The sequence below is a fragment of the Mobula birostris genome, chromosome 8, assembly GCF_030028105.1.
Source record: "Mobula birostris isolate sMobBir1 chromosome 8, sMobBir1.hap1, whole genome shotgun sequence".
Classification (NCBI taxonomy): domain Eukaryota; kingdom Metazoa; phylum Chordata; class Chondrichthyes; order Myliobatiformes; family Myliobatidae; genus Mobula; species Mobula birostris.
Window position 1 is genome coordinate 117,108,110 of NC_092377.1, and position 24,655 is coordinate 117,132,764.

The 24,655-nt window shown below is 42.6% G+C and overlaps 1 protein-coding gene across 2 annotated transcripts in view; it reads right to left on the reverse strand.

Moving 5' to 3' along the window:
- Positions 1–294: 294 nt before the first annotated feature.
- The window catches only part of LOC140201620 (cell surface glycoprotein MUC18), a 29,266-nt gene continuing 4,905 nt past the window's right edge, over positions 295–24,655 (reverse strand). For both annotated transcript variants that reach the window (XM_072266002.1, XM_072266001.1), the window contains exons 3-8: positions 24,182–24,380; positions 18,249–18,397; positions 17,270–17,414; positions 16,730–16,874; positions 15,696–15,790; positions 295–2,504 (exon numbers count right to left, since the gene is read on the reverse strand). In XM_072266002.1, the coding sequence (XP_072122103.1) occupies positions 15,700–15,790; positions 16,730–16,874; positions 17,270–17,414; positions 18,249–18,397; positions 24,182–24,380 (729 nt within the window). In that variant the 3' untranslated portion in view covers positions 295–2,504; positions 15,696–15,699. The remainder of the gene's footprint in view (positions 2,505–15,695; positions 15,791–16,729; positions 16,875–17,269; positions 17,415–18,248; positions 18,398–24,181; positions 24,381–24,655) is intronic.

The following is a 24,655-nucleotide window of genomic DNA, read 5'->3' on the forward strand; positions in this document are numbered from 1 at the left end:
AGCCCCTAAACATCCTGGATTACACACCCAGTGACAACCATCTGTCAAATAGGTCGATAGTTTTTCTATCAGTTCTGAGTTATAGAGTATTTTTAAAAGGGTGTAATGGCTTTGTAAGGCATTGGTCAGAATATACTTGGAGTATTGTGTGCAGTTTTAAGCCACATATTTAAGGAAGGAAGGGAAAAAATGCCTTGATTGAGTGAGAGAGCAAACTCAATGGGCCAAATGGCCTCATTCTTTTCTTGTCTCTCATGGTCTCGAGATACCCTGAGAAAGGAGACCTCCAGACAATTAATTTGATTATTTTATTGAAAGATAAATTGACTGATTTAATAACCGTTTCTTTAACATGAAGAGTACAGTAATTATATACTGATGGTCTGACTGACACCTCAATCACTCAGCTCTCTCCAACACTGACACACCAATCCCTGCACTACCAGACTTCATACATGCCCTTGACCTGTCGTGCCTCTGCCGCCAAACGTTCACCTAATCCCCCTCCCCAGCGCTCGGTCCGTCTCGGACTCTGCCTTGGCTGTCCCAGTGCCCGCCTGGATGCTCCTTCAGTGCGATGGCAGTCTCTGCCCTCCCCAGCTCCTCAGGAAATGTGTTCTAACGCTGTCCCCAAGGGAAAACGTTCTCCTTAGGATCTCATACACACCTCCAAGCCCCTCCCTGGAATCTCTGCCTGCTGCTTATATACTCCCATCCCACAGGGGAAATGTTTCCGACTCTCTGCCCTGTCTCATAATGTTGTCCAGCTCCATCAGGCTCCCACCCACTCGCCCGCTAGGGGAATCAACCCGTCTCTCCACATCACTCTGTCCCGGGCAACATCCTGGGGAATCTCCTCCACACATGCAGCGTGGCCAGAACTACATGCAGTACCCCACTGGCATTGTATCAAACTTCACCCCCAACTCCCAGAACTTACACTTTATGCCCCAACTGATGACCCACTTACCCACCTGTCCAGCCTTCTTCATGTTCAACAGGGCACAAGAGGGATGGCCAATGCTCGAGTCTGGAGCAATGAACCATCTTGTTCAGTGGGTCAGGTACTGTCCCAGGGTGGGGGTGAAGATTAACCATCTACCTTTCAGCTTCCTTGGTTCCTTGATGCTCCCCAGGGGCCCTAAGACACATGCATGTGTGTCCCACCATTCTTAAACCTCCAAAGTACATCCCCCTGCTCCTGAGGATAAAGCTCCACCTGCCTCCGCCTGGCCCCACTGTACCAACTGATCACCCATCACCCTGTCCATTCAGACTGGCCTACACGGTCCTGTCCTGCTCCACATCCCCAGAAAGATCTAATCTCCTGGGAAGACCATCCCATCCCATTGATTTTCTGCACCCTGGGAGGGAGTCCCTGAGCACGGGGAAAAGAGATCAACCTCCCCTCATCCCTTAACTCCTTCAGTATCCAAGGACTTGCTCTGCCCTCCTCCACTCCAGAATCCTCCCTCAGCAGGCCAACATCCATCTGCCTGCCAGATTCGCAAGCCAAACACATTCATATATTAAAAATCCCAAGGGACGAAACCAGAAAAGGTTTATTTTTAATTGCATCTTTCCTGCCCACAAGCCCTCCCCAAGAGGTGCGTGGTGGTAGAGGCAGATACATTAGGAACATTTAAGAAACTCTTAGATAGGCACATGGATGATAGAAAAATGGAGGGCTATGTAGAGGGAAAGGGCTAGGTTGATCTTAGGGCAGGTTAAAATGCACAGCATCATGGCCCAACAGCCTGTACATTCTATGTTCTATTCTCTCATATTTTGTAAATAATACAATTCCTTTGCACTTCTGGTCAGATGCTAATTGCATTTCATTGGCTTTGTATCTGTACTCAGCACAATGATAATAAAATTGAATCTAATCTAATGTAACTAAAACTAATTAGTGAAAGCACACCATTATATTGATCAGCAATCATGACAGTTCAAGCAGGAAATAAGGGATTAATTCATGAAAAATCCCAACCATTCTACTTTCACTGACCCCTCTCCCCCAGGAAATGCCTGAAGTCTCCTGCCCTCACCCCTCACGGTCCTTCCTACAGGCGCCAGAGCACACAGCCAGGAAACGTTCACAGTCTACCTCAGGTAGTGAAAGAGCTCATGAACTCAGGAGCCGCAGTGAGTCATCCTGTCCACAGGGTGGCGCTGTTCTCACTCTGGTGACTGCTCGCCATCCAATCCATTACAATCCCTATACAGTACTTTAAAACTTTTTCCTTAGTTTCTATATTTGTCAAATGTTATTAAAAAACCAAAATATTAATATTTAATAATTTCATTTAAGACAGTAGTAAAAATCAATTCCTTCACCCACCCACCACCAGTACAGTTCATAGGAGACAAATTAAAGAATATTGATAGTTGAAGTTTAGATAATCGTGAAAATCAATCGCTTCTCCCACGTCCAAAGCATTGTAAAGGAGGAGGAAAACATAAAATTCTTCAAAATGAATGCATTAGACATCAAGGGAGCCCTGCAGTGAAAGAGATTTACCATTATTATTTGGGTAAAACTTAATCAGATTCAGGCAATCAGAATCAGGTTTAATATCACCAGCACCTATCACGGAATTTGTTAACTTAGCAGCATCAGTTAAACGCAATATATGATAATATAGAAAAAATAAGTAAATAAATTACAGTAAGTATGTATGTGTATAGTAAATAGTTAAACTTAAAATAATGCAAAAGCAGAAATCATTTTAAAAAGTGAGATAGTGTTCAAGGGTTCAATGTTCCATCAGATGGCAGAGGGGAAGAAGCTGTTCCTGAGTCACTGAGTGTGTGCCTTCAGGCTTCTGTACCTCCTGCCTGACAGTAACAATGAAAAGAGGGCATGTCCTGGGTGATGGGGGTCCTTCCTAAGGCACCACTCCTTGAATATGTCCTCCATACGACGGAGATGTACCCAAGATGGAGCTGACTAGTTTTACAAGCTTCTGCAGCTTCTTTTGATCTTGTGCAGTAGCCGCTCCATACCAGACAGTGATGCAGCCTGTCAGAATGCTCTCCACAGTACATCCATACCATGAAAGGAAAAGTTGTTAACAATTGGAGATAACCGAACCCTCTAACAAACTTCTACAGATGTCCTGTTGAAAGTATCCTGTCTTGTTACATCACGGTCTGTACGGAATGTACCGGAATGGAAGAAGCTGTAGAGAGTACTGAACTCAGCCCAATCCATCACAGACTCATCCGTCCCCACATTCGGTCAATTCTCAAAGTTCAAAGTAATGTTTTTATCAAAAGTACATATACATCACCATATAACCATGAGATTCATCTTCTTGTGGGAATTCACAAAGAAGAACAAAGAAACACAATAGAATCAATGAAAAACTACACAAAAACTGACAAAGAACCTATTTGCAAAAGAAGTATACTGTGCAAACACAAAAGAAACAAAAAACAAGCAATAATAGTAAGTAAATAAATAAATAGTACTGAGAACATGAGTTGTAGAGTCTTTGAAAGTAAGTCCATAGATTGTGGAATGAGTTCAGTGCTGAGATGAATGCAGTTATCCCTTCTGGTTCAAGAGTCTGATGATTGAAGGATAATAACTGTTCCTGAATCGACAGGAGGCACTGCCTCCAAAAGGCAACATTCCTCACTGAAGATCACACCATCTGGGCCATGCCATCTTCAACAGCTCCCATCGAAGCCTGAAATCCCGCACAACCAGGCTTGGGAACAACAACTTCCCTTCAACCATTCAGCAGAACCCTAATCACCACCTCAGGAGAACAGCACAGTGACTGCTCTGCCTGACAATGGACTTTGCTTGCTGTGTCCTCAAACTGTAACTCTGTCTCCTTCTTAATGTTGGATTAAATTTGGTGAAGATTATGTACAATTTATATTAGCTTAAGTCTCAGTGAACTTATGTTTGTTATGTTGTGGTGGGCTAATTCCAGGGACATAAATTTTTAGTGATCGGAGGAGAGTATGGGGGGACGCGTCAGAGGCAAGTTTTCTCAAACAGACAGTGGTGGGTGTGTAGGGACAATAGTAGGGGCAAGTTCAATAGGGACATTTAAGAAGCTCCTGGATAGGGACATAGATTTCAAACATAATGGCCCATGTATGAGAGAAGGGTTAGATTAATTGTAGAATAGGTTAAAGAGTCAGCACAACATTGTGGGCCGAAGGGCCTGCACTGTGCTATGATATTCTATGATCTGTATTCTTTGTTTCAAAGATCGAAGTAAATTCATTATCAAAGTACGTACACTCTATGTCACCATATACTACCCTGAGATTCATTTTTTGTGTGGGCACTCACAGTAGAACAAAGAAATAGAATCGAATAAATGAAAAACTACAGACCAAGACTGGCAAACAACCATTGTGTGCACAACATTGTGCAAACTATTGTGTACACAGCCACTGTGAAAACAACCATTGTACACACAACCATTGTGCACAAGACAAACTGTAAATACAAAAACAAACAAATAGATGATACTGAGAGTGCGAGTTTTAAAGAGAGATTGGAAGTGAGTGTGTAGGTTGTGGAATCAGTTCAGTGTTGAGATGAGTGAAGCTATCCACGCCAGTTCAGGATGCCTGTAACCATGCTGCAAAAAGCTTGTTTTCCTGGATTGACACTAAATTACAATGAACCTGAACTTAACCTGTGCACTTCCATCTGATCTCAAAGTAACGGGCTTCAGTCAGAGATTGAAGAGAGACCACAGCTCTCCTCCCCGAGTTTGAACTGTGACTACTGTCCCTCTTGCCAGGCTTCAGCTCTAGCCCTTGAGGCCCTCTGTTGGACGAGGTCAGGCATGGAAGCTATGTCCTAGCTGAATACATGGTATGCAAGGCAGGGCAGCACGATATGTAGCAGGCTCCCCTCTCCACAGGGTTGATGAATCCAGAGGAACGGCAAAGTCTGGTTTGGCACCAGCATTGTCACAGGAGTTGCCAGTCAGCATTGAACTCAACGTAGGCTTGCCGTAGGCACTCCAGCAACAGGTTTTTACTTGCAGTTTGCTCCTGAAATCTTTCCTATCAGTGGGTACAACCTCAAGAGGAGGCCAAGCCTTCATGTATATTTAAGGTAGAGGTTGATTGGTCAGGGCATGAAGGGATACAGAGAGAAGGCAGGGGATTGAGGCTGAGAGGAAAACTGGATCAGCCATGATGAAATGGCAAGCAGACTCGATGGGCCAAATGGCCTAATTCTGTTCCTCTATCTTATTGCCTTATGGTGTAAGACAGTGGAGGTTTCAGAAGAGTTTTCTTTCTGCTAGATGAGCTGGCAACCATGGCTGACAAGACCCATCTGCCCAAACTACTGGTTTTAAGGTACCAGTAACCCACCTTTGCCCCTTCTCCTGTCAGTAGAAATGGCTGTGCCAGGCTTGGTAGCTAAGCCACTCATGAAGGTCAGGAGCTGAACTTGGTTGTCGGAAACTACTTGAGATGCACACCATTGGGAGGATTTAATAGGTACTGGAAGCTTATCCCCACTACCACTCCCAGCTATGACAACCATTAGAAATCAGGTGCTAGATCAGCTGTGGTAAATTTCTTTGAGAGCTTGTGCCCAAATTGTTGATAATTTTCCAAAATTTCCCTGATGTGCCCTGGTAATTTTGAGTGGAGATCATTACTGAGTAAAGGTTTTTGATCAGAAAATAACTTTGTTTGTCACATGAACTTCGAAACATTGAAACATTCAGTGAAATGTGTTGCCTACATCAAGGACCGTGCTGGGCAGCCCAGAAGTGTCACAACAATTCTGGTGCCAACGTGTAACACATCCACAACTCAGTAATCCTGATTTATACATCTTTAGAATGTGGGAGGAAATTGAAACACCTGGAGAAAACCATGCAGTCACAGGGAGAACGTACAAACTCCTTGCAGATGAGAACTGAACCCAATCTTGCAGCAGCCACTGTAACGCATTGTGCTAAGGGATGTGGATTATGTTTTCTGTGTGTGTGACTACACTTTACAGGTATCTTACATGTACTATATGTGCCTTGTGCCAGGTGGGCCTTCAGGAGCTTTATGCCCTCAGTCGTAGAGAAGACTAGGCCCAAGCTGAGGTGTTGCTCGTTTGCAGGCATCCAGAAGAGAGGCACTGGTGCTGCTCTCCAGAGATTGCTCGGCAGAAGATGAGCTGTACTGTGTTCAACTGCAGACTGCTGTAAGATTCACCGACTCAGGGATTGGGACTATATATATTTTTTGTGGGACTGTATTTTACTGCCATCTTAGATGTGCTGTATGTACCTTGTGCATGTGTGTGTGATTCTTGGTGATGTGTTTTGCACCTTGACCTCGGAGTGAAGCTGCTTCATTTGGCTGTATTTATGGATGTCATGTGTGGGTGAATGAAAAACTTGAACTTGGCTTTTGACAATAATTATGAACTTCTTCAGGAAAAGGATTTTGCTTATTTAGGTGCATTAATTGGTTTACTATTAATAAACATGTAACTGAGACAGGTTGAAATAAATGAAACATTTTTAAAAACCTGTTCAAAATTATTAATATTAATCTTTTAAGAGAATTGAAAACTACTGTTATTTGCAAATAGTATTGTTGCAGACAGTACCACAGTATAAAAGCAAAGACTTGATAAAAGGCTCTTCCCTGTGAGACCCTGAACACCCTGCTGCCAGCCAATCACATTAACTATGACAGCTGTTGTATATTTAACGATATGCACTTTTTGTCAACTCAAACTTTACATCTACAGAATATTTTTTATCTATTATCCTATTCTGATAATATTATTTGATGTGCTGTATGTATCTATGTGCTTGGTTTTGCACCTCGGTCCCAGAGGAACAATGTTTCATTTAGCTGTATACATGTGTACTGCTGAAAGGCAATTAACTTCAACCTGCTGCACCTCATTAGTAACATAAATATGTGCATGAAATTGGACTACGCCTTCCGCCTGTGGACATACAGCGTCTTTCCGTCTGCCTTTAATTTCTTCCTTTCCCGACTTAGACTTTGAAATTTTAACTTTATTCAGTCGGATCTTTCAAAGTGATAATTATAACTATGGCTGCCTTGAGAAGCACTAAAACAATTCCCGATGCTGGTAATGGTAAATCTGAAAAAAATGACGAAGCTTCTGAAGAGACAGCCTGGGTTGACAGATTAGAGAGTCAAATGGGCTCTATTGTCGCTGAATTAACTCAACTAAAAGAAAATCTTCTTCCTTTGGAGGGAAAAATTGATCCTTTGAGCTCGGATCTTAAAGAAGTAACCCGTAATGCAGCTGACATTTCTTCTCGTTTGGAAAAAGCACAACATCGGATTGTTGATTTGGAATCTCGTTCTCGTCGTTATAACATTCGAATTATTGGATTGAAAGAGAGATCAGAATCTGCCGGCATACTGGCCTATTTCACTAAAATGTTTCAATCTCTATTTCCTGAGGCATTTTCACAATTACCCAACATCGAGGTAGCTCACAGGGTTGGAATTCCAAAAGATAAAGACAGGCATGTTATTGTGCGTTTTCTCCGTATTCGAGACATAGACCCTATTATTAAACTGGCAAGAAAACAAACACTCTTTAAATTTCTAGGCTCTGAGATTTGTTTCTTTCAAGATTTTCCACGCGAAGTTGTTCAGCAATGTTCTGAATTTGCGACTGTAATGCGAATGGCTTTTCAAGAGCAGATGCATCCCTCCCTTCTTTATCCAGCTAAATTAAAGCTTTTCGCTAAAGACTCTGGGGTTCGTATCTTTGAGGATCCAGCCGATGCACTGTGTTTTATTAATTCTCTCTCGGATGAGTCCGAAGCCTGAAGTTTAAAAGACTTCAATTATTCGATTGTTTTGCGATATAAGGAATGATGAGATCGGAAGAATTGAGAAGTACAGAAGGTCTTGGTATTGAAAAGTATCTTTATCTTTGAAATAGACTGGTTGGGATGGTTTTAACTTTAGAAGATATTTTATGAAATCTATTGGAAGATTGCAGAACTTTTAAACCATTTAGAATTTCTTTCTGTTTGCGATATATATGATTTAATTGTTTCTTTTTGCTTTGTATGGTTTTGTTTAAAACTTTTAACTACTAGTCGGGTTTTTTTTTACGTTTTATAGTCAGATATAAAAATCTAAAGATGGCGATATTTTCTTTTTTGTGCAAATATTTCAAGAATTTGTTTTGGAAGTGCTTTTTTTCTTATCTAATGTTATGAAAGTTACTTTCCAAATTGAAGGCCGCTACTGTTAACTGTTTTTTCTAATTTAATTGTAATGGGTTGTATGTCGACTGTAATGAGTTGTATACCCGGGAGAGGGAGACAGATTACTTTTTTTATTTGTACCTTTTACTTAGGCAGGTGGGGTTCAGAGTTGCTTCTATGCATTTCTTGGGGCTTGCGTCAATTAATATCGACTTATTTCTGGGCTTTGTAGTTTGGGTGGGTTTTTTTCTATTTTCTCATTTCTATTTTTTATTCCCATTATGGAATTCCGGAGCGTATACAAATTATCATTATGTTTATTACCACCATTTAAATTTTTTTTATCCTGACATGTCTTTAACTGTTTTCTTTAAATATAAAGTTTCATGATGTTAGTTAAACAGTTAAATGTTTTAAATTGGAATGTCCGTGGTTGGAATCATCCTATTAAGCGTAAGAAAACATTTAAAATTATTTATCGATTCCAACCTAATATAATTTTTGTACAAGAGACACGTGTCAGGTTATGTAATAACAATCCATTTTTTAAATTTTGGAATGGCCCTCAGATTCACGCAAAGTCTCAAAGTAAGATTAGGGGTGTTTCCATTTTTATTGATTCCAATATTCCCTTTAATCAGGAGGATATTATATCTGATATTAATGGTAGATTTTTGATTGTTAAAGGAACAATTTACAATAAGAAAATGGTTTTGGTTAATATATATGGACCAAATACTGATGATCATTTTTGCTCTATTACCTGATTTAAATGAATATATGTTATTAATGGCTGGAGATTTTAATATTTGCTTAAATCCCTTGTTAGAAAAATCATCATCTAGACATCAACTGGCTAATCATTCTGCATCACTTATTAATTCCTTTTTAATTGATTATGGTTTAATCGAAGTCTGGAGACATATGTATCCTACTGATAGAGAATATTCCTTTTTTTCCCACAAGTTCATAATAAATATTCAAGAATCGACTACTTTATAGCCGACCCTCAACTTTTACTTAATGTTCAGAAATGTGTGTATGATGCAATTGTTATTTCTGATCATGCTCCTTTAAATCTAATATTTGATTTGAAAGGTGTTGTTTCTACAAGACTACCATGGCGTTTTCCAGAACATTTGTTACAAAGTTCAGATTTTGTTGAGTTTATTGAAACGCAGATAAAAGAGCTTTTTTCTCTTTAATAATACAGGGAACGTCTCAAAGTTAATAATTTGGGATACGTTAAAAGCTTATTTACGTGGTCAGATTATTTCTTATTTAGCCAAGTTGAAGAAACAGACAAAATAGAATTAGATAAAATTGCTAAATAAATTAAAGAATTAGATAATCTCAACGCAATCTTTCCAAACATTGAATTGTTTAAGACAGTGGAACTACAATCACAATATAATTTATTATTAACTTATCCTATTGAAGGATATTTGCTTAAATTAAAAAGTCAGTTTTATATTTTTAGGGATAAAAATAATAGGCTATTAGCTTCCCAATTAAGGGCTGCTAAAGCTAAAAGACAAATTTTAAAGATTCGTAAAGATAATGGAGATAAAGTAAATAATTATGATGATATTAATAATATCTTTCAGGATTTTTACTCTGATGTCTATAAATCTCAGTTTCCAGCAGATCCCTCTAAAATGAAAGCTTTTTTTTATATAAGATTAAATTTCCTTGAATTACTGCTGAAGATCAACAGACCCTTCATGCTCCAATTGTTGAGCATGAAATTCAGAAAACTATATGGTCAATGCAATCAGGTAAAGCTCCTGGACTCGATGGTTATTCGGTAAGATTTTACAAAAAATTTGAAAAGTTACTTTCTCCATACCTTTTGGAAATATTTCATGAATCTTTTGAGAAAGGTAATTTACCCTCTTTTTATGAAACTTCTGTTTCTTTAATCCTGAAGAAAGATAAAGATCCTACTGAATGCTCATTTTATAGACCTATTTTGCTATTAAATGCGGATGCTAAAATTCTTTCCAAGATAATGGCTAACAGTTTGAAAAACATTTTATCTAAAATTATCTCTATGGATCAAACAGGCTTTATGAGAGGCTGTTACTCTTTTTCTAATGTTCGGAGATTGATGAATATTATATATTCACCATTATCCAAAACACCCCAATGTGTTATTTCTCTGGATGCAGAAAAGGCATTTGATAGAGTTGAATAGAGTTATTTGTTTAATGTATTAGAGAGATTTGGCTTTGGTAATAATTTTAACAAGTGGATTCAAATGATCTATAAGAACCCTATCGCTACCGTTAGTACTAATAATCTTAGATCTCCCTTTTTTTTTTTACTTTCACGAGGTACTCGACAAGGGTGTCCATTAAGTCCTTTATTATTTAATCTCGCATTGGAGCCTTTGTCTATAACAATTCGTGAAGCTAAAAATATTCATGGTATTTCTATAAATGGGACCATACGCAAGATTTCCCTTTATGCAGATGATCTATTGGTTTATATCTCGAATCCTGAAGAATCTATTCCTAATCTTTTGGAATTATTGAATGATTTTGGAAAATTTTCAGGATATAAACTTAACTTAAATAAAAGTGAATTGTTCCCTTTAAATGTTCCTGTTTTTATATATAAGGATATTCCATTTAGAATTGTGAATTCTTTTAAATATTTGGGTATTATCATTACAAAAAAATATAAGGATCTTTATAAAGCTAATGTAGTTTCTTTATGGGACTCTATGAAACAATTATTTTCTAGATGGAATCCTCTTGCACTTTCTTTAATAGGTCGTATTCATGCCATGAAAATGATGATTTTACCTAGATTTTTATGTATTTTTCAAAATATACCTATCTTTCTAACCAAAAAATTTTTTGATCAAATTGATTCTACTATTTTGTCCTTTATTTGGAATAATAAAAAACCAAGAGTTAGTAAGTTTCATTTACAAAAATCTAAAAATGATGGTGGACTCGCGCTACCTAATTTAAGATTGTATTATGGGGCTGTTAATATTCAACAATTATGTATTTGGTTATATTGGCTCAATAAGAACCAAATACCAGCTTGGATTGATTTGGAATTTAAAGCTATTAATCAATTTTATTTAACTTCATTATTAGGAGCTCCATTACCTTTACAACTTGCTAAAATCTCTAACTTAAATTTCTACCCTGTTGTTAAACAGTCCTTATGGATTTGGTTTCAGTTTCACAACTTTAATTTCAAACAATTTAAATTGTCTAGTCCTGTATTTTGAAATTTGTTATTTAAACCTTCAATTACTCATCCCATTTTCCTTTTATGGAGAAATAAGGGGATCTGTTCTTTTGCAGATTTATTTAGTGATGGTCGATTGATGTCTTTTGAAGAGTTAATTAGCAAATATTCTCTCTCACACACACACCTTGCAATATTTACAGGTCAGACATTTTTTACAAAAATATGTTTCTATGTTTCCATATATGCAAGAATCTGATTTGTTGGACACTATTTTGAATATGAATCCCTTAGTGAGAGGCTCCATTGGTAGAATTGATCATTTATTTTTACTACAAAAAGAATACCTCTCACTAAAGATTAAACAAGATTGGGAGAGAGAACTGAATATGACTTTTGTTAATGTAGACTGGTCGCGAGATTTGAAAATGGTTAATTCTTCTTCAATATGTGCCAATCATTGTTGAGTTCAGTTTAAAATTGTTCACCGCTATTATTCAACCAAGGAGAGGCTATCCAAAATATTTCCTAATATAGATAATTACTGTGATAGCTGCAAAAATGAAGTAGCTACTTTGTCACATACGTTCTGGTCATGCCCCTCATTGAAATCTTTTTGGAAATCTTTATTTTCTACAATTTCTAAAGCTTTGAAAATTAATTTACAACCTAATACATTGACTGTTCTATTTGGAATAGTTCAACATTATACTCAGGGTATTTCATTTTCAAACCAACATGTAATTGCATTCGTTACATTGTTGGCAAGAAGATCTATTTTACTGAAGTGGAAAGATACTTCTGCTCCTACTCTAACTCAAAGGTTTTCCCAAGTAATGTTATGTCTTAGTTTGGAAAAAATTAGAAGTAGAATTTTTGACCGCCGATTTGATTTTGAGAGAAGGTGGGGCTCTTTTGCTAAATATTATCATTTAATTTGAATCAATTTACATGGTTTCCTTCCAATTTTATATTATATAAATGCGATTTGGTGGTTGTTGTTTTCTTTTTCATAAAATATATATATATATATATATATATAAAATTGTAAGATGTATCGCTCCAGGAGTTGATTCCTGATGGGCTTTTTTTCCTCTTTTTTTTTTTTGTTTTATAGTTAGTGGGTTTTTTTTTTTTAAGTTAGCTGGGGGGTTTTTTCCCTTTTTCTTTTATAAAAAATTTTTATTCATTAGCATATATACGTTTTTTTTCAGCTTTATTAATTATATATACTGTATACTAATTTGCTGAATCTCTGCATTTTATAGCTGTAGAAGATTATATTAGTAAAAAGATTTAAAAATGAAATGAAATGAAATTATAAGCTTTGGTGCATATTCATAAAAGATAAAGAAAGGAGAATGAACACACTTTACTCTCAGTGAGACTTCTGATGCTGCGTGAACGATGACAAATATCTTATATTCACTTCAGATACTGTGTCAGTCTGGTCGCCTCATTATAGGAAGGATGTGGGAGCTTTAAAGAGTGCAGAGGAGATTTACCAGGATGCTGCCTGGATTAGAGAAGCTACAGAGGAGATTTACCAGGATGCTGCCTGGATCAGAGAGGGTGCAGAGGAGATTCACCAGGATGCTGCCTGGGTTAGTGAGGGTTCAGAGGAGATTTACCAGGATGCTGCCTGGATTAGAGAAGCTACAGAGGAGATTTACCAGGATGCTGCCTGGATTAGAAGGGGTGCAGAGGAGATTCACCAGGATGCTGCCTGGATTAGAGAGGGTGCGGAGGAGACTTACCAGGATGCTGCCTGGATTAGAGAAGCTACAGAGGAGATTTATCAGGATGCTGCCTGGATTAGAAGGGGTGCAGAGGAGATTTACCAGGATGCTGCCTGGATTAGAGAGGGTGCAGAGGAGATTTACCAGGATGCTGCCTGGATTAGAAGGGGTGCAGAGGAGATTTACCAGGATGCTGCCTGGATTAGAGAAGCTACAGAGGAGATTTATCAGGATGCTGCCTGGATTAGAAGGGGTGCAGAGGAGATTTACCAGGATGCTGCCTGGATTAGAGAGGGTGCAGAGGAGATTTACCAGGATGCTGCCTGGATTAGAGAAGCTACAGAGGAGATTTACCAGGATGCTGCCTGGATTAGAAGGGGTGCAGAGGAGATTCACCAGGATGCTGCCTGGATTAGAGAAACTACAGAGGAGATTTACCAGGATGCTGCCTGGATTAGAAGGGGTGCAGAGGAGATTCACCAGAATGCTGCCTGGATTAGAGAGGGTGCAGAGGAGATTCACCAGGATGCTGCCTGGGTTAGTGAGGGTTCAGAGGAGATTCACCAGGATGCTGCCTGGATTAGAGAAGCTACAGAGGAGATTTACCAGGATGCTGCCTGGATTAGAAGAGGTGCAGAGGAGATTCACCAGGATGCTGCCTGGATTAGAGAGGGTGCAGAGGAGATTCACCAGGATGCTGCCTGGATTAGAGAGGGTGCAGAGGAGATTTACCAGGATGCTGCCTGGATTAGAAGGGGTGCAGAGGAGATTCACCAGGATGCTGCCTGGATTAGAAGGGGTGCAGAGGAGATTCACCAGGATGCTGCCTGGATTAGAGAGGGTGCAGAGGAGATTCACCAGGATGCTGCCTGGATTAGAGAGGGTGCAGAGGAGATTCACCAGGATGCTGCCTGGATTAGAGAGGGTGCAGAGGAGATTCACCAGGATGCTGCCTGGATTAGAGAGGGTGCAGAGGAGATTTACCAGGATGCTGCCTGGATTAGAAGGGGTGCAGAGGAGATTCACCAGGATGCTGCCTGGATTAGAGAGGGTGCGGAGGAGATTCACCAGGATGCTGCCTGGATTAGAGAGGGTGCAGAGGAGATTCACCAGGATGCTGCCTGGATTAGAGAGGGTGCAGAGGAGATTTACCAGGATGCTGCCTGGATTAGAAGGGGTGCAGAGGAGATTCACCAGGATGCTGCCTGGATTAGAGAGGGTGCGGAGGAGATTCACCAGGATGCTGCCTGGATTAGAGAGGGTATTTTATGTGGAAAGGTTGAGTGAGCTAGAGCCTTTCCCTTTGGACAGAAATGGAATGAGAGGTGACCTGATAGAGGTGCAGTATACAAGATCATAAGAGGACAGCCAGAGACATTTTTCATGGGTGGAAATGGAAAATTTGACAGGGCATGATTTCAGAGTGACTGGACGGTTGTCAGAGGTAGATTTTGGATGTGTGGAATGCCCTGCCAGGGGTGGTGATAGAGGCAGCTGCAGTCGGGACAGTTAAACTACACACAGTAAAATGGAGGGCTCTGTGAGCCTAGAGAAGGTTAAATGTTGCACAGCATTGTGGGCTGAAGGGCCTGTACTGTTCAATATCCAGTTTGTTTTCAGGTGTTTTGGGAACTGTGCACGCAACATTAGTTTGGTCAGGAAGTCTACTGCTATAATTAGACTTCACTTAGTTCCTCATCGAAAGCAATGGCTGACATGAATATTCAAGCGGGTGCTAGACGACACACAGTATTTACCATTAGTATCACTGAATGTCCATCGGTATGACTGACTATCCAATGCTCATACACAAATGACAGAAGAGGAGAAATCAGCAGAGCGAAGCCAGCACTAAGTGGCCCAACTGTTAACCATTAAATACTGATGTGTACACCAGGTCTGCAAGGATTTCAAAATGCATCATCTGACTGTTGAATTGGGCATCAGGTGTTTCCTGTGAAAACATCTCACTAATCTCGTAATGTACACAATCATTCGTCGGTAAAGATAATGATTTGAGTGTTTTGTTTAATTATGGGTAGAGTTTAAAGAATCGAGAGGTGGCACCACATGCCAGTTACCAGCTGGGGTGCACACACCGCGGATTTGCACGGGGGCACGCACGCCGCGGATTCAGCAGTTTATCTGGGCAACGCCTCCCTTTCCCAATATCCCACTAACTGGGCTCCTACTGTTCAGCGAGGAGGAGTACGAAAACCAGCCAGGGTGGAAGCAGGAACCCGTACCATAAGACCATAAGACAGAGGAGCAAGATTAGCCATTCAGCCCATCAAATCTGCTTCGCCATTCCATCATGACTAATTTATTATCCCTCTTAAACATTCGCCTGTCTTCTCCCGGTAACCTTTGACCCCCTGAGTAATGAAGAAATTATCAACCTCCACTTTAAATATACCCAATGACTTGGCCTCCACAGCCGTCTCTGGCGATGACTTCATAAGGAGGGACAGCTGAAGATCGGGAGGGCTTTACCTTTGAGGCACGTGGTGAGCGAGTGGAGGACGGAAATGAGACATACCTCTTCACAGGACCAGAGGGACGGAATCGGAGATGGTGCTCGGAGTGAGCGAGGAGCTGCCTTTCCAGATGGGAGTCTTCACAACCTCATCATCACTGCCACGTGAGAGAAGAGAACGTTAAACAGAGCTCAACCTGCCGGCTCACATCGTCCCTCACCACCGTTCAGGGCCTCAAACAGTCTTTCCAGCTGAGGCAACAATTCATCAGTTCCCCAGGCGCGATCTCATCTACATTGGTGAGACACAATGTAAATTGGGGGACTACTTTGTCGAGCACCTTCGCTCCGTCCAGGAAAAGCAGGATTTCCCAGTGACTAACCATTTTAATTCCCACTCCCATTCCGACATATCAGTCCTCTTCTGCCACGATGCGACCACTCTCAGGTTGGAGTAGCAGCACCTTCGATCTGGGTAACCTCCAAACTGATGGCATCAATTTCTCTAACTTCTGGTAATTTCTATCCCCTGCACATTCTCTTTTTCCCCATTCTCCATTTTTCTCCCCCTCCCCCACTTGACTATCACCTCTCTCAGGTTCCCGTCCTCCTTCCCTTTCTCCCATGGTCTATTCTCCTCTCCTATAAAGTCCCTTCTTCTTCAGCCCTTTTCCCCTCCCAGCTTCTGATTTCTTCCCTCCCCCACACACACTTTCCCCCTCATCTGGCTTCACCTGTCACCTGCCAGCTTGTACTCCTCCCCCTCTGCCTTCCCGCCCCCACCCAACCTTTTTATTTTGGTTTCTTTCCCCTTCCGTTCCAGTGCTGAAGGGTCTCAGCCCAAATCATTGCCTGTTTATTCCACTCCATCGACGCTGCCTCCAGCATTGTGTTTGTTAAGCCTCCGCCCACATCCCCAACCAATCTTTAGCAAGTTGCATCCATTGATGACCTTTCTCACCCTCTACAAAACCCATCCATTTTTGTGAGACCTGCAAACTTTCTAGTGTGTCCTCTCTCTCATTGCATTTACAGAGTCTAAGTATGCCCAGCCTTGGCACAGGTCACAGCCAGCCATTACCAAGAATAAAACTCACAGAGGCTTCATTCTCTTCCAGTTGTCCTTGCGCGCCCGGTAGACGCATGTGGTCACCCCAACCGCAGTCAGCAGGAGGATGCCAGCGGGCAAGATGATAGCCAAGACCAAATTCATCTGACTGAGCTGCAGGGAACTGAGTGGTTCTGCAGGCAGAGGGGCAGGGACAAGAGAGAGTGTGAGTGTGAAGATGGGTCGTCTGTCAGCGCCATCAAGAAAAGCAGTTGATTCAGGATGCATGATGGACTACCACCACACTGTCAGCATCAGCAGAGCTGACGCCCAGAGGGGCGAGAGCGCCACGTTCCCAGGAGTGAACGTCACGTCACCAAGTCCCCTTTGACCCCATGTCCTCAGCCAGTGTAGGTACAGGACCCCCTTTGACACCATGCCAAAGGGGGAGAGGGGGGAGAGGGGGGAGAGGGGGGAGAGGGGGGAGAGGGGGGAGAGGGGGGAGAGGGGGGAGAGGGGGGAGAGGGGGGAGAGGGGGGAGAGGGGGGAGAGGGGGGGGAGTGAAAAAGGAGAAAATGAACAGACTCACCTTCCACCACCTCAATCTGGACAGACCTGCACTGTGATAGGCTAGGGATGGAGGGGTGAGTGGCCTTACAGGTGTATGTTCCACCATCCTCAGCAGTGACCTCCTCAATGCGGAGGGAACTGTTCGGATAAATCCAATCACTGCCCTGCAAGGTAGGGAATGCACCATGACCACAAGCTGATAATCAGTGACCAGTGCTTGAGTTCACTCCCAGGGTCAGACAGAAAGTGAAACTCCTCCACACCGTCCCATCACACACTCCCAGGGTCAGACACAGAGTGAAACTCCCTCCACACTGTCCCATCACACACTCCCAGGGTCAGACACAAGGTGAAACTCCCTCCACACTGTCCCATCACACACTCCCAGGGTCAGACACAAAGCGAAACTCCCTCCACACTGTCCCATCACACACTCCCAGGGTCAGACACAAGGTGAAACTCCCTCCACACCGTCCCATCACACACTCCCAGGGTCAGACACAAGGTGAAACTCCCTCCACACTGTCCCATCACACACTCCCAGGGTCAGACACAAAGCGAAACTCCCTCCACACTGTCCCATCACACACTCCCAGGGTCAGACACAAGGTGAAACTCCCTCCACACCATCCCATCACACACTCCCAGGGCCAGACACAAGGTGAAACTCCCTCCACACTGTCCCATCACACACTCCCAGGGTCAGACACAAAGCGAAACTCCCTCCACACTGTCCCATCACACACTCCCAGGGTCAGACACAGAGTGAATCTCCCTCCACACTGTCCCATCACACACTCCCAAGGTCAGACACAGAGTGAAGCTCCTTCCACACTGTCCCATCACACACTCCCAGGGTCAGACACAAGGTGAAACTCCCTCCACACCGTCCCATCACACACTCCCAGGATCGGAGGAGACTGGGGGAGAGAGGGGGAAGGAGAGGTGGGAGAGCGAGAGGGGGAAGAGGGGCGACTGGGGAGGGGACCCCTACATACCAGTTGCTGCCACTGAAAGAGTGGGGTCTGTGATGATCTGGCCAAACACTGAAGCTCCAGGCTCTTCCCTCTCATGACCCTGAAGACTCGTTGGCTCCTGAAAGGGCTTAACTGGCCACCGACCTCAGTGATGGAAACGTAGTTCAGATCTTGGAGCAGAGAGAGTAGTTGTAAATGATGGGAACTCGCAGTAAACAGCCCATTCTGACATTAACACAGGTCCTATGTTAGTGCAATGCTGTTACAGCTCGGGTCCCTGGAGTTTGCAGTTCAATCTCCGCACCCTCTCCATGTCCCAGAGCTGGTACAACCTCTCTGAGCAAAGTGTGGGTTTTCTGGGTGCTCTGGTCTCCTCCCATGGTCAAAGAAGTTCCGGTTAGTAGCTTAATGGTCATTATATATTTCCCCATAAGGTGAAGTGATGGGTGCTGACTGGTGCAGCTCGCAGGGCCAGAAGGGGCCATCCCACGCCCTATCTATAAATATAATAATTACATAATCAGTAATCCTGGTTACTTTGGCGATCCCAGATTATGAGAATCAGGTTTATTTTCACCGACATATATAGCGAAATTTAGCAGTAGAATGCAGTATGTGATAGTATAGAACAAATAAAATGAAATATAGTGAGTATATATCTGTGTATTAAATAGATAATTTAAAAATAGTCATGCAAAAACAGAAGTAATAGGAAGAAAGTGAGGTAGGATTTATGGTGGATTTTCCAAAAACCTCAATATTTTGGAGGGATCATTCAGGGTTTGAGAGTTTCACAAGCTGAAAGAGAACCTGTTTGTCCTTTCAAAACCATAGAACATATAGAACGTAGAATGGTACTGTACGGTTCAGGCCCTTCCTGCCAATCTTTTAACCTACTCTAAGATCAATCTAACCTTTCCCTCCCTTATAGCCCTACATTTTTCTATCATCCATCTCTGATAGTCTGGATTCATATCTCAGACGTCCCCCAAGTTCCGTTTGACAAACTGGGGAAGGTGTTGGTCCAACCATGTTGATGTCACGGCCAGGGAAGCTCACCCATGCCTCTATTTCCTCTGGAGGCTGTTGCCATCAGCCTTCGCCGAGGCCCCACGGACAGCAGCTATCCAGATGCATCATGACTTGGTACAGCAACTGCTCTGCTAGTGGCTGCCAGAAACCGCAGAGAGTTGTGGATACAGCTGAGGACATGACAGAAACCAGACCCCCCTCCATGGACACTGCCTCAGTAAAGCAGCCAGCATAATCCTGCCACACCGGGCCCCCCTCTTCCCTCCTCTCCCATCCAGCAGAAGACACGTACCTCCAGGGTCAAGGACAGCTTCCAGCCTGCTGTTACCAGACACCTCTTACAAAAAATGGACACGGCCTCACAATCTCGTTATGATCTTGCATTTTATTGTTTACCTGCACTGCATGTTTTGGTGGTTTTTAACACTTTGTTCTGCACTGTAATGCTGTACTTTGTGCCAGCTCAATACACTGGCTTCCCCTCCGCCACTGGATTTTGCACTACTAATTTAATTTAAATTATATATATATTTCATATTGTAATGTATAGCTTTTAAATTAAGTATTGCATTGTGCTGCTGCCACAAAACAACAAATTTCACGATATACGCCAGTGATGTTAAACCTGATTCTGATCTGTAGGAACAGTATGAAAGACAAGATTCTTTTCACTGTATCGTGGTACACATAACCAATATCAATACCAATTCATTGTCCCTCACATATCTGCCACTCTACCTTACCCCATGCAGCATGTTCCACGTACCATGTGTAAAAATCCTACCTCCGATATCTCCCCCAACTATACTTTCCTCCAATCACCTTAAAATTATGCCCCCTTGTGTCAGCAGTTCTGTCCTGGGAAAAATGTGCTGGCTGTCCACTCTAACGACACTGCTCATCACCATAGTTCCCTCTAAGCTGTGTGCGTGCGCGCACACACACGTTTTTCAACCAGCGCACAAAGGAAATTAATGTGTGCACAAAAAGTAGTTATCTAAAATAATGTAGTTAATAATTATACTTATTGAAAATAATCTTTTAGCTAACTGTTTCTGTTAACTGGTTAGTTTTTCAAATACAGTACCACAATGCACGTCACTAATTTACGTCACCTCACCTTACCTGTTCCGGTTTGTACAGCTGCATCACGGCGGCAGCCATGTTTGGCAGACAGTGTTCATATCGTAAAGTTTACAAAGATCTGTTTCAAATCCTGTAGATAGCTTACTAAGTTTTTATTGGAAAAAAAATTGATTCACTATGTCGAATTCAAAAGAAGCGAAGGGCGTGAAGCGCAGAAGAACTGACCTTTTACAGTAGAAACTGTTACACCAAAAACTCATGAGGTCATGAACGTTCAGCTACGAGAAATATTTATGTATGATTTGGAAAATGGAGTTACCTGTTTGCTTTGTCGCGATGCGAAAGTTGCTGGAGAATTTGCTCGTGGAAAGAAGTGGGATGATATTTGGAAACTTGACTTTTTGAAGCGTCATTTGGCAAGTAAATCACATTTGGATGGTGTATAAAAGCTCAGGCAAAAGAACCCATTACAGGAGTACTACACATGTTACGATTGAGTGCAAATGAGCGAGAGCAAAAACGATCAAACTCAGAGGAGATCAAAGTCGAGGTACAAAAATGGTCAGCTTTTGATTTCTCCGCAATTGCAGATTGTGACTTCCCATTTGGCAGTGAACAAGTTAATGCCTTATGTCTAAAATATCATGATTTTCTAGCTGAAAATATTGTAATAGTTAGACAGTTTAATGATTTCAAATTTTCTGTGCAAGAAAAAATTAAATCCAAACCAACTTCAAACTTTGCTCAAATGGTGGCATTTGTACTTCAAAATGAACAGTTTTGCGACCTTGCACAGCTGATGGACATTGGGGAAACCTTTCTTGCATCTAGTGTGGACTGTGAGTGAGGTTTTAGCCTAATGAATCAACTCAAGAACAAGCTGAGAAAGCACTTAGGTGAATGGCATTTGGATATGTTAATGAGAATCAAAAGCTATCAATGGGATGTAAGTTCTATTAGTTGAGATAGAGTTTACAAAGAATGGGTAAATGCCAAAGACAGGAGAAAGAAAAAAATAATTGAGTGACTTAAATATGATAAGAATTAAATATCTCCAACCCGATGGCATGAACATTGACATCTCTAACCCGTTAATGCCCCTCCTCCACTTCGTACCCCATCCTTTATTTATTTATTATGATTTTTTTTTTCTTTCCCCTTTTTTTCCCTGTCTTTTTTTCTCCCTCTGTACCTCTCACTATAACTTCTTGCCCATCCTCTGGGCTCCCCTCCCCCTTTCTTTCTCCCTAGGCCTCCCGTCCCGTTGATCTTCTCCCTTCTCCAGCCTTGTATTCCTTTTGCCAATCAACTTTCCAGCTCTTGGCTCCATCCCTCCCCCTCCTGTCTTCTCCTATCATTTCAGATCTCCTCCTCCCCCTCCCACTTTCAAATCCCTTACTAGCTCTTCCTTCAGTTAGTCCTGACGAAGGGTCTCGGCCCGAAACGTCGACTGTACCTCTTCCTGTAGATGCTGCCTGGCCTGCTATGTTCACCAGCATTTTTTGTGTGTGTTGCTTAAATATGTATGTTACTTTGTTGTTATTCTGTGCAGTTTTATGTCAAATGTTTTGTAAACCTACATAAACTGTCCCATGTGCGCATTCAGTGTGCACATACTTTTGTCACAGGAAAAAAATTTGCACAACATAAGATTTTTGCGCGCACTGACTGCTAAAAATGGGAGGGAACATTGCCCATCACCTCGTACACTTCTATCAAGGCACTCCTCAGCCTCCTTCACTCCGAAAGAGAAAAGTCCCTGCTCACACAACCTTTCTTCATAAAACATACTCTCCAATCCAGGCAGCATCCTGGTAAACCCTAAACACAAGGAATTCTGCAGGTGCTGGAAATCCAGAACAACACACACAGAATGCTGGAAGAAATCAGTAGGTCAGGCAGCTTCAGTGGAAATGAATAAAAGTCGACTTCTGGGGCCAAGACCCTTCATCAGGACTGGAAAGGAAGGGAGAAGATGCCAGAATAAAAAGCTGCGGGGAGGGGTAAGAGGATAGCTGGAAGGTGAGAGGTAAAGCTGGGTGGGTAGGAAAGGTAAAGGGCTGGAGAAGAAGCTATCTGATAGGAGAGGAGAGTGGACCGTGGGAGAAAAGGAAGGAGGAGAGGGACCCAAGGGGAGGTGACAGTAGATGAGAAGAGGTAAGAATGGGGAATAGAAGAAAAGAAAAGGCCATCAGGTTGAAGGCAACCCAGATGGAATATCAGGCAATTCTCCTCCACCCTGACGGTAACCTGATCTTGAAGGAACAGTGATTATATTGTCACGTACAGCTGCTGGAGCATTGATTTCTGGTTGCCCCATTACAGGAAGGGTGTGGCACTTTGGAGAGGGGGCACAAGATCATCACCTGGAGTACAGGGTGTGAGCTATAAGGAGAGGTTGGTCAAACTTGGGTTGTTTTTCACGGAGCAGTGGAGGCAGGGGAGAGGCTGGATAGGGTTTATAAAAGATTATGAGGGGTACAGGAAGGGTAGACAGCCGGTCTTTCTTGCAGGGTGGAAATATCTAATACTAGAGGGCATGTATTTAAAGTGAGAGGGGGGAGTTTAAAGGTGATGTGAGGGACAATTTTTTTTTTTTTTTTTAAAAACATGGAGTGGTGGGTGCCTGCAGTGTACTGCCAGGATTGGTGGTGGAGGCAGATACAATAGAGGAGAGGCAGTTCGAATGCGGTTAGACAGACACATACATGTGCAGAGAATGGAGACATTGTGTAGGCAGAGGGGATTAGTTTAACTAGGCATTTAGTTACTAGTTTAATCAGTTTGGCTCACAATTGTGGACCGAAGGGCCTGTACTGTGTTTCTATGTTCTAACTGTGTGGCTTGGAAGGCAACTTCCTGGGGCCTGGGGGTGCAGTCCCCTTCTTTTGCTGTCCCTGTCCTTCCAGCTGGTAAAGATAGTGGGTTTGTAAGGTGCTGTTTTAGGAGTCCTGATGAGTTACTGCAGATAGTACAAACTGTGGATGTGGAGTGCATTGACTAACCCCACCCAGGGAAGTGGGAAATGTCCCATCACACTCCTGACCTGTAGGCAGGAGAACAGGTAATGTGGCGGATCTGGAGTGCATGGACTAACCCCACCCAGGGAAGCGGAGAGTGTCATATTACACTGCTGATTCACACAGTGTAACAACACAGTGTGCAAGCAGCTATTATAGTTTAGTTCTTAGTTAGGGGAAGCCCCCCAGGATGTTGAGAGTGTGGGAATTTAGTGATGATAATGACATCAATGTCAGAGTGAGAGTGTCACCTGGATAATCCCTTGCTGTACCTCAAGCGAGGTGTGAATATTATTGCATAATTAATGATTCATTAGTAAAATTAACACAATGCATTTAAAGGGAATGGGAAATGGGGTCCCAGTGGATTTAAAAGGAGTGGGAATCAGGGTCCCAGTGAGTTTAAAGGGAGAGGGAAATAGATCCCAGAGAGTTTAAAGAGATCAGGAGCCAAGTCTCAGTGGATTTAAAAGGAACGGGAAAAAGATCCCGGAAAGTTTAAAGGGATCAGGAGATAGGGTCCTGGTGGGTTTAAAGGGAGTGGGAAATAGGATCCCAGTGAGTTTAAAGAGGTAGAAGAGGGAAAGGGGAGAAAGATGGGGGGAGATAAAGGGGGGATAGGGTAGAGGGAGTGGTATTGGAGTGGGAGTGTGATGGGAGAGGAAGTGGGGGGAAGAGATGGGGAGAGGGAAAGTGGGAGAAAGGCAAAGATAAGAGAAGAAAGGGAAGAGCAGGGGAGTGGAGGGTGAGGGGGAGAAGGTAAAGCGGACAGAATACAAGGATGAGAGATTTTGAGTATTGTGCGAAGAGACCTACACTGCAGAGGGATGGTGATGTTGTCCGATGCGACTTCCCGCTCCATCTGGTCGGACACACAGCGATAGGGCCCCATGTGCCGCTTATAGATATTCTTCACCTGCAGCAGGAGCTCCCCATTCGCACGACTCACATTGAAGTTGTAAAACCAGCAGCGAAGTGTGTTTGTGGTGTCAATGTTCATCCACGAATTAATCCACTACATGAAAAGGCCAAGTTCATCAGGTTAGTGCTTAACTAACACTCCCTCCCCCTATCCCATCCCACTCACTCAAGGGTCAGACACAGAGTGAAGCTCCCTCCACACCGTCCCATCACACACTCCCAGGGTCAGACACAAAGTGAAACTCCCTCCACACCGTCCCATCACACACTCCCAGGGTCTGACATAGGGTGAAGGTCCCTCCACACTGTCCCATCACACACTCCCAGGGTCAGACACAGAGTGAAACTCCCTCCACACCGTCCCATCAC